This window comes from Physeter macrocephalus, unplaced genomic scaffold, assembly GCF_002837175.3.
Source record: "Physeter macrocephalus isolate SW-GA unplaced genomic scaffold, ASM283717v5 random_680, whole genome shotgun sequence".
Classification (NCBI taxonomy): domain Eukaryota; kingdom Metazoa; phylum Chordata; class Mammalia; order Artiodactyla; family Physeteridae; genus Physeter; species Physeter macrocephalus.
In genome coordinates this window covers 39,815-50,000 of record NW_021145996.1, presented here as the reverse complement: position 1 = coordinate 50,000, position 10,186 = coordinate 39,815, and the positions used below count along the sequence as shown (strand labels likewise).

At 57.0% G+C, this 10,186-nt stretch overlaps 1 protein-coding gene across 2 annotated transcripts in view; it reads right to left on the bottom strand.

The window, feature by feature from the left end:
- Window positions 1-46: 46 nt before the first annotated feature.
- Window positions 47-10,186, bottom strand: part of IKBKB (inhibitor of nuclear factor kappa B kinase subunit beta) — a 46,266-nt gene continuing 36,126 nt past the window's right edge. For both annotated transcript variants that reach the window (XM_028486154.2, XM_028486155.2), the window contains exons 12-21: window positions 10,011-10,125; window positions 9,258-9,381; window positions 8,642-8,793; window positions 8,423-8,484; window positions 7,316-7,425; window positions 5,768-5,817; window positions 5,583-5,682; window positions 5,266-5,413; window positions 3,378-3,505; window positions 47-1,168 (exon numbers count right to left, since the gene is read on the bottom strand). In XM_028486154.2, the coding sequence (XP_028341955.1) occupies window positions 967-1,168; window positions 3,378-3,505; window positions 5,266-5,413; window positions 5,583-5,682; window positions 5,768-5,817; window positions 7,316-7,425; window positions 8,423-8,484; window positions 8,642-8,793; window positions 9,258-9,381; window positions 10,011-10,125 (1,191 nt within the window). In that variant the 3' untranslated portion in view covers window positions 47-966. The remainder of the gene's footprint in view (window positions 1,169-3,377; window positions 3,506-5,265; window positions 5,414-5,582; window positions 5,683-5,767; window positions 5,818-7,315; window positions 7,426-8,422; window positions 8,485-8,641; window positions 8,794-9,257; window positions 9,382-10,010; window positions 10,126-10,186) is intronic.

Sequence of the window (10,186 nt, the reverse complement as noted above, 5' to 3'; positions counted from 1 at the left end):
GCTCCTCCTCCCCTGACTGCAGCCAGCTCCAGTCTAGAGACTGAAAGTCAAGGGCACGTTAAAGACACCGTGGCCACCTAGACATCTGCCTTCTTCGGGAGGCAACCAGCACGGTTTAGAAGGAAATTAAATTCCTCTCATTAAGACAGTCTTGTTTCTGCAGGGTACCCTTGAGCTAGAGCTACGTCTGCAAAACCGTGCCGGAGCTCTTCTTCGGATGGGCTTGGAGCCCTGAGATTCCGGGAAGGTGATCTAAGTATTATTACTGCAGCTCACAGCACTGGTTCATGCTCACTGCGGGCAGCTGGTACCCTGGGCTAAACTCAGCTCTTGACCTCCAACCTCACCAGGTGAGATGGCCTGGTCAGACTTCCTTTTCCTCTGGCAGAAGTGCAAACGGGCAGTGAAAGGATCGAAATATACACGGCTCAGACGAGGAAGAACAGCAAGAAGAGACACAGAAAGCCCCAAACCAGAGAAGGACACTTGAATAAATAAGAAGTGATTACAATGAGCAGTATCCCCTCCGATTCTTCCCCAAAATAAGGAGTTCCGGAGACCCTAGCGTGTGACTGTATCGGCAGGAAAAGGCCAAAGAGCCAAGCGAATGATTTAGCGTCCTCTCGGCAATTTCAGCTCTGTCTCAACGAACCTGCATCTGGACTCGTTTTTCTTTAGCTCAGCTTCCCTAGAACTAGGACCGCTAAGCCCCGAGTCCCTGAGAGGCGGGGTGGAGACGGGCTCTTGCTTTGTTCCTGGAGCCCAGCACTGCACCCCACACACAGATGCCCGGCAATTGTACGGAAGGTGCAGCAGGGGAGAGGCCTTCTCACAATGACGCTACCTTCTTCGTAAGGAGCAAGCGTAGCAAGGATGAAATGAGATAATGCACATAAAGTACCTGCACACATTCAACAGTCATCAGCACTGTTATCATGGTGAATAAGAAGTATGTACTAGAACATCCTAAGTGTACACTGAGATCGAGGAAGCACGGCACCACCTTTCGATCTGCTTTTTCTCGTTTGCTGTAGGAAGGAAGGGCGTGGAGCAGCGGGGGCTCCCACGGGCCATTACCCTTAAGCTCTGGTCCTGCTCCTTCATGGTGTCCTGCAGGGCGTTTTCCAGCTGCGCGCACAGGGCGTGTGCTTCAGCCACGAGGTCTTCGCTAAAATAAACGATGGCATTATTAGAACGTGGGCAATGTTAACTTTTCAGAAGTGTTTACAAATATGCTAAAGAGCTTCTGGAAAGATTTTAAAAATTAAATAGTTATTCTGAGGCTGAGTGTCTTAAAGCACCATGTTATTGCCTAAGTGATTTCGTCTGTCTAGTTAAGTGCTGTCACAGAAGCTCGGATCCAGCTACGAGCATCACTGTTCACAATGTGAAAAAGCAGCGACCCGGCTTCATAACAGAGCTCTTTCTGAACTAGATTCTCTCCGAGCTGCCATAATCTGAAGACCTCTCCCAAACCACCTGTCTTCCACTTTTTGAAATGGACAAAAATATACACACCATGCAATTTCCCCAGATGTCCCCAGCTCGTTGAGATCCGGGGGAAGCAAGTTCTGGGAACTGATTTGTTTACTGCGCTCTCTCCTTCTCTCTGATGAGAAACACACGTGTCCCCCCGAGAACCGGCCGCAGTGAGAAAGAGGAGGGCAGAGCAAGCCAGCTGTCCTTTCTAACCTGGGCTCGAGGGCGTGGAGACACAGACAGCGAGCGGCCTGTGCCCCCGGGACGACTTCTCCAGAGCTTTGAGGATCTCATGGAAAGAGAGCGACGAATCCAAGAGGAAGGGCCCTCGACCCCCTCCTCTCACCGTGAAGGGGGCACTGATGGAAGGAACAGAGGACAGCACTGCCCAGACTCATCCACGGACTACTAACCAGGCTCCAGGCTCCGGGCCAGCCCCAGAGGCCCCGTGAGAGGCGCGGGACCTGGTTACCGTCCTCAAGGAGCTAACAGTAAGTTGGGGAGAGGATTAAGAATCCAAAACAGGGACTTCCCTGGCAGTCCAGTGGTTAGGACTCTGCGCTTTCACTGCTGAGGACCCAGGTTCAATCCCTGGCCAGGGAACTAAGATCCCGCCAGGCAAGCGGTAAAAAAAATTAAAAATAAAAAATCCAGAACAGTAGAGGCTACAAACCCCCCAAGTACAGGAACAGGATTTTTTAAAACATCTGTATTGAGATAAATTTACAAACCATAAAGTTCACCCATTTAAGGTGCACAATTCCATAGTTCGAGTACATTTATGGAGTTGTGCAACCATCCTGGTAATCCAGTTTCGGAACGTTTTCATCTCCCAAAAAGAAACCTTGTACCTGTCGTCAGTCACTCCCCATTCCTGCCCCGCCCCCTGCCCTCGGCAATCATTAATGTATTTTCTATTCTGTGGATCTGCCCACAGGAACCGATTTTAAGATTTTAACCGTCTCCAGTGCCTGGGGCCCAGCAAAGGGAAGGTGCTGAATGAATGTGAGACTGAACCAGAAACAAAACCCCCACAGGTGGTCCAGGAGGAGAAGGACCCCTGTGCTCGTGTGCCAGGGCCGTGGAGGAGGTGGGAGCAGAGGGAGGACGGCCTGGGGAAGGTGTCAGTGGAGCCGAGGCTCCGGAACTTCAGGGTGCAGGAGGGTCAGCCAGGGCTGGTTGAACAGGACTGCTCTGCCCCACCCCGAGCTCCTGATCCCGAATCTGCATTTCTCGCCAGTGCCCACAGCCCACCGATGCTGCTGGTCTGGACCAGACTTTAGGACACCTGACGGCAGAGCCAGCGATCTGCCCAGGAGCAGAGGGTCAGAATGCGGAGGTGGCCGGAAGGCCTGGCCCCGAGGCAGCAGGAAGCCATGGCTGGTCGGTCCCTAAATAACTTGAGGAATAACTCGATCAAAATGGTCTCCTGTGAAGACTGATTTGACCAGAGGGGCCTGGAGGCAGCACGAGGGGGGGAAGCAGGGAGGGAAACGTTCGCGGGAAGGGCTCTGGGGCTCTGCTCCCAGCTCTGCGGCGGGGTGCAGGTGACGAGTGGGGCACGGAGAGGCCACGGGAGGGACCAGTGACGTGGTTCAGGCGTGGAGGCCAGGGCATGCCCACAGGGACCTGGTTCTACCAGCAGGCCGCGATGGGTGGACTAGCAGACAGCAGGGACTGGCCAGCACGTCCAAGGTTCCCATCCAGCAACGAGCAACCCGAACTCAGATGAGGAAACCTTAGTCGGCAAGTCAGGAGGAGCTCTGAGAGCAAAACGCCACATCTGCCCCCACAGCGCCCGGCAAAGGGAACAAACACCGCGGAACACGCACAGAACCGCCGACGGGTGACCGACGCGCCCCTGACTCCTGCACTGGGCACGGCGAACGGGGACGCACCTCTTCTTGACGGCCTCGGGTAAGCTGTCAGGGGCTGGGCAAGGCTGCGACAGCAGCTGGCTGGGGTGACTCAGGCGGGACGTGTTCATGCTGTCCGGACTTCCGCTGACGGGACCTCGGACCTTGCTCTAGACGACAAAACCAGGAAGAGAGTCAGAAGTTTTGGAGCAAACAGATGTTTCAAATTTTGCATTCACACCGGGGTATTTTCTTTTTTTCAAGTTTTTTTTTTTTCCCCCGATGTGGACCCTTTCTAAAGTCTATAGTGAATTTGTTACAATATTGCTTCTGTTTTTTATGTTTTGGTTTTTTGGCTGAGAGGCATGTGGGATTTTAGCTCCCCGACCAGGGATCGAACCCCCACCCCCTGCGTTGGAAGGTGAAGTCTTTAACCATTGGACCACCAGGGAAGTCCCAGGTACCACATCAGGGTATTTTCTCATGAGACAACTGGCCAAGAGACAGAGGCTCTTCCTGGAGAAATAGGTCAACATCGCTATTTGATGGTTTGCATTTCAGTTTAGAAACTGTTTCTGTATCTATAGGTGTGCTTTTTGGTAAAAGTTTCTAGGGGCTTCCCTGGTGGCGCAGTGGTTAAGAATCCGCCTGCCAATGCAGGGGACACGGGTTCGATCCCTGGCCCGGGAAGATCCCACATGCTGCGGGGCAACTAAGCCCGTGCGCCCCAACTACTGAACCTGCGCTCTAGAGCCCACGAGCCACAACTGTGCCCACGTGCCACAACTACTGAAGCCCGTGCGCCTAGAGCCTGTGCACCGCAACAAAGAGTAGCCCCTGCTCGCCTCAACTAGAGAAAGCCCGCGTGCAGCAACAAAGACCCAACGCAGCCAAAAATCAATCAATCAATCAATCAATCTATTTAAAAAAAACCAGATTCTAACTACAGAGAGATCTGAGGGCTCTATTCCACTAGTTGGGTCGCTTAACAAGCTCTCACAAGGAAATTAGAAGGAAGGTGTGTTTACTCTTTCCAAGTAGAAAACAGACACACAAAGGCCCTAAGTGGCTTTCTGTGACTCGCACCATCCGCGGGGCAGAAGGAGACCAAGATGTTGACGCCCCAGGCTGCGGCGGCCACTCCCCCTTAGGCAGCCGCGCTCCCCTGATCCGTGACCGAGTCGCTCTGCTGTCGCCTCCTCAACTTCCCTGCAGCCCGCACGGCGGCGGGGTCTGTCCCACCAGCTCGCTTGCAAGACACGGCTTTTACCCGGCTCTTCTCCCTTCTCTGTCCTGGGCTCTCTTTTGTGCTGAGGGTTCTCTCTGAGCAACACAGCTAGGCTGAGACGGCGGGCACAGAAAGCGTGGGCTGAGTGCTGCATGGCACAGGCACGGCTCAGGACCCACCAGGCCACACGGGCACGCGCTGCTGGGGCTGCATGCACATCTCCAGGAACCTGGGCGTGTGACCTCGTCTGGAAAAAGGAACTTTGCAGGTGCAGCTAAGGAGCCTGTGATGAGATCACCCTGGACTATCTGGGTGGGACCTGAATCCAGCGACAAGTGTTTTTACAAGAGATGCTCAGTAAAGAGACGCAGAGAAAAGGGTCACGTGGAGACAGAGGCAGAGACGGGAGGGACGCTGCTACAAGCCAAGGAGTGCTGGGAGCCGCCGAAATCGAAGAAGAGGTGAGGAAGGAGGAGGGATTCTCCCCCAGCCTCCAGACGGAGCCTGGCCCCGCCGACACCTTGACGGCGGCCTTCTGGCCTCCAGGACCCTGAGGGTAACTGTAATCACTTACCACAGCCGCCACACGCACAAGTGACACAAGGATGCAGGCGCCCGGCCCGCCCCTCCGCACTCACACCGAGGCCCCCACGCCGGGAACGCGGGCTGGGCAGCAGCACAGGCCCGCCCAGGGTCACTCACACAAGCGACCTTCAGGAGGTTCCAGAGCTCCTTCTGTCGCTTCTCCTGCAGCCGAACCACAGTCTTCTCATCCTCGCCCATTAAGCTCACCACCTCCTCCACCTTGGGCAGCAGCTCCAGGGCCTTCTGCTTGCAGACCACAGTCTTACTGCGAAGAACAAACGTGACAAGCTCCAGCGACACGTGGGTCGGAGGAAGCGGGACGCAGCCCCGGCAGTTAAGGCTCCGCTCGACCGCTGCAGGTGGAGGTCCCGCGGGGCTCAGGTGAGAGGGCGAGGCCTCACACACACCCCGCCGGAGGGAAGGCGGCCTGATACCTGAGCTGCGTATAGATCACTCGCACTTTCTTCTCAAAGCCTTGGATTGCCTGCAGGAGCAGCCGTACCATTTCCTGACTGTCGCCGTCAGTTCGCTGGTCTGCAAAGAGGGACGGGGTCGCACGGTCCGCCGGGGGCTGGCCTGGTGCCCGGGTAGCGAGGGACCCGGGACGTGGCCCACTCACCTCGGGGCTTCTCCCTCAGCCTCCGGTAAAGCTCCCGCGCCTGCTCTTCTCTGAAACACACGAGACAGCAGCTTCGTCAGCATCGAGCAGAGGTCAACAAGCTCACCTGAAGCGCCGGGGCCAACTCCTGCTGGCAGGACTACTGATTTCTAGAAGCCAGATGGGCAGCACATCCCGACTGGAGCAAACGATCGTTCCTGGTGATGTTACAGGTGAAATCCATGACAAGGGAAGGCTCGCCTCATTATCAAAACTCAAACACCTCCAAGGTCTAGTGAGAATCTTCAGGACAGGAGTCTCCTCTGAATTCCCTGCCCACCCGGCTCCTGCCATCGGGACTCTGGGTGCGGTCTGTTGCTGGACCTGAGCCCGGAGAACGTGGCCTCTGAAAACTCAAGCCCAGGAGCAGACAGAGACGCCCTCCCCGGACCCCTAACACAGTGAGACGGGCTGACATTTTCAGGGGTGACTTTCGTTTGAAAACCAGAGGAGAATAAAGGGTTAAATGACTTGAGAAAATATGGACTACAAATAACTATATTTCTGATGTTCAGCGTCTGGTCCTAAGAATCTTAGTAGAAGCGTCAGAGGACACGGCTGAGCCCCGAGGAGGTGGCTCCTGAGGGGCCCCGAGGCTCACCTGCCCCTCCTGTCCGCTCCCAGGGCTGCAGGCGGGGCTGCTCTGCCTAGGCACCCCCCTGCACCGCACCCCCCCCCGCCCCCGGAGCCAAGGCCAAGTTCCTGATCAAGACTCAAATGAAGTTTCCAGATCCCACCTTCTAAGACTTGCCAGGCTCCTCCTCTGTTCTCCTTTCTGCTCCTCGGGCCACGCCGAGTGAGGGTGGGTTGGGCGGCCCTGGCGTCTAATCTGATACTTTGGTCAAGCAAAGGCTCCTGGGACGGCAGCCTCCATAGTTCACGAGCCACCGCTGGGGGCGTTATCTGAACTGGTCCCCGTAACTGTGAGGTCAGACAGCGCTTCTCTATCCTGTGAGGCTCAGAGTGACGGAGGTGTGCCCGTGCTCATCTCTGCATGTGCCGAGATGACCCCCCAGGGGCCGAGCTCCACTGGGACCGCACTTGAACCATCCCAAGTTCCTGATCAAGACTCAAATGAAGTTTCCAGATCCCACCTTCTAAGACTTGCCAGGCTCCTCCTCTGTTCTCCTTTCTGCTCCTCGGGCCACGCCGAGTGAGGGTGGGTTGGGCGGCCCTGGCGTCTAATCTGATACTTTGGTCAAGCAAAGGCTCCTGGGACGGCAGCCTCCATAGTTCACGAGCCACCGCTGGGGGCGTTATCTGAACTGGTCCCCGTAACTGTGAGGTCAGACAGCGCTTCTCTATCCTGTGAGGCTCAGAGTGACGGAGGTGTGCCCGTGCTCATCTCTGCATGTGCCGAGATGACCCCCCAGGGGCCGAGCTCCGGGGGGAATGGGCCCACGGGGCCCCACTGGGACCGCACTTGAACCATCCCGACACACACACTCATACCCACACACACAAGAGAGACATACTCACACACACACACACGCACACGCACACACTCACAGGTCGTCCAGCGTCCCGCCCTGCTTCCGGCCCAGGGGGCTGCGCTGCAGGTCCACGATGTCGGTCTGCAGCGCCATCATCCGCTCCACCAAGTGCTTCACCTCGTTCTCCTAAAGGAGGAGCGGTGCTGAGGCCAAGGATGCAGCGAGAAACTCCTGAGACATGGGGTTTTTGGGGGAGCCCTCCGGCCTCACCGCAGACCCTCAGCTGACCAGCTGGAAGGGACACGGACTTGGAGCCCTGCAGTTGGATCTGGGGTTGGCCACCTGTCAGCTGTGCGGCCCTCGGGCAGGTCACCCGACCTTGCGCTGCCGTCTCCTCCACTGTAAACTAGGCTCTCAAAGGGCGTTAGGGTGAGAGGAGACAGAGCAGGTCGGGGCCTGGCCCGGTCCTGGCGTGGAGAAGCGGCCGGGGCACATTCTCTTCTCCAAATTCGTCGATTATCTCAGGGATTACACCCACGAGGGCCAAGACTGGGGGCGCACTCGTGCCCCTGTGGTTGAACAAGGTACTGCCGAGGGACACCCACCTTTAAGGAGGCACATCGGTACCGATTTATAGAAACAGATGCTAAGACACGGAGGTGAAACTCCCCGCCCAAGTTCACGGGCAAAATGGTGACAAAGTCCAGGAGAAAGCCTTGGAGTCCACAGTCTTCCATTTGTGCGAGGTCTGCCACGTCACGCCCTGGCCTCATAATCAACACTCTTCAGTGGCATCTGGTTTACACTGTCCTAAGACTTGCCCCCGAGACCCGTTCTTTCCTGGGGATTTCTTGTCCCAAGGGGGTCAGGACGACCCCCGACAAGACGGCGTGCTGCTCCCCCCCCCAAGGCCCCTTCTCGTGGAGAGAGGGCAGTTCGCGTCGCAATCCTGACTCCAACCTGCGCAGCGCCCGGACCTGCCACGGCAGGGCCCCCCGCGCTGTCCCCCACCCCCTGCCTCTCCCCCTCTTTCCAGCAAGCCCTAGCTGAGGGCGCAGAGCTGCGAGAGGAAAATCTCATTTTCGACATACAAGCTCGACCGAGCGCGCGGTGAGAAAGGGGAGGAGGGCAGTGTGGAGCCTCACGCCCTCGGCCGGGCTGGGGACCCCAGGCTGCCTCCTACCCGTCCACAGAGCTCCACGGCCTGCTCCATCTCCCTCCAGGCCAGCAGCAGCTTGTCTGACGCTGAAGAAAAATGGAAGGAAAATACGTTAAAAGCAAAACGGAAGCATCCCCAAACCAAACAGAACACAAGCGATCCGACGGCAAGGGGACAGAAGACACCTCGGAAAGAAGAAGAAAGGCGCGGCCTCTCGAGACGCGTCACAAGGGGCACACTCACTGATCCCAAACTCCTTCTGCTCGCTGTACTTCTCCAGGTCAATCTGGATGCTGGTTTTAAAGAAATCCAGCTTGGCCTTGAGCTGCTGAGACATGGAGGCCATGGAATTCTTCATCTTGGAGAGGCAGCTGTTGTTCCGGAGCAGATTCATCCTGCAGGGGCCCCGAGAAACAGAACCGTGGGGTGGCTCTGGCGTCCAAGTGCCAGTCCCCGGACAATAGCAAACCCAGCTCAAACACGACGGCAGGCCCCTGCCGTAACTGGTATAACCGCAATGACAATCTCCTGGCCCTCGGCAATGGGCGACGTTTTGCTCCCAAACCGGAATGAGGCCGAGTACCACACGAAGGGACCCAGATCAGCCATGACCCGGGGCAAGAGTCAGCCCGGCCTGGCAAGGCGGTCAGGGGAGGGCGGCCGACCCACGCCACAGCGGGCCCTTCCGCGGTCCCAGCGCCGCCCGCTGACCACACTGGCCTGGTCGGGTCTGACGGAGCCTCCCTCCGTCCCACCCTTCCAGACCAGCGTTCCCCTGATCGCTCTCCCACAGCCACCGTCCTGCAGTCCGGCCACCGGGCAGCTCTGAGCAAGCGAAGGCGAACCACCGGGCACGTACATGGCGGCGCGCTGGCCCTGCTGCAGGCGGCCGCAGTCCTCCTTCAGGGCCTGGATGCTGTGCCAGACCTGACCCCACACCTTCCTCAGCTGGAAGAACGGGAGGCTCCTCTTGGGCTCTTGCACTGGCCAGAGACACACAGGACCGTCAGGGAGCGGCGCCTGTGACGGACCACCTCCCACCCGCGGAGCTCGCAGGCATGTCTACACCGCTCCGTTATGTAATGCTCTGCTGCCACACAACCGTGTCGGGTGCTGGGCCTGGTTACCGTCGCAGACATTTTTGTGCCCTGGTAGAGCACAGGCACGTCAAAAGTTACAGATGCACAGAACACCCCGGAAGGTCGACCCAGGAGTCAGGCAGCAGTGGTTTCCCTGGGGAGCTGGGGAGACGGAGGCACTTACTGCCTACCGTACAATCTTTTTGGTTTTTTGGTATTGCGTGCATGTATCGATTATTAAAATATGAAGACGACTTCAAAAATCAAGAAAATGGTCACGTGGTTCAAGTTCAGTGGCCTGTGGGCAGTACTGTCTGTCCTCTGTTTAAATGAGGTTGACATTAATTGAAGATGGATGTCCTTTCCTCTCTTCACCTGGGCTACTCCTCGCGGGTACAAGTGAGGAAGGCTGCCTGAGGGCCGGAGGGACTCATCTTCTCAGGGGGGACCCCTCCCTCGGTCCAGGGCTCTCCCTCTAGCCTCGTCCCAAGCACTGTAAGTAATTATCTTTTAAAAGATCACGCTGTTCTTACAGATACAGCTGACGCTTTCAGGCTGGGGCCGTGGGGAGATCTGGGTCTCATAGGCGACCCTGCTGTTGTCAAAGAGGAAAACGAGATCCATGTCCAGGGTGCGGCCCTCGTTCAGCTGCAAAGGGACAAGAGCAAAATGAGGCCTCGTGGACCCAGCCCCTCCTTTTCTCAAGCAA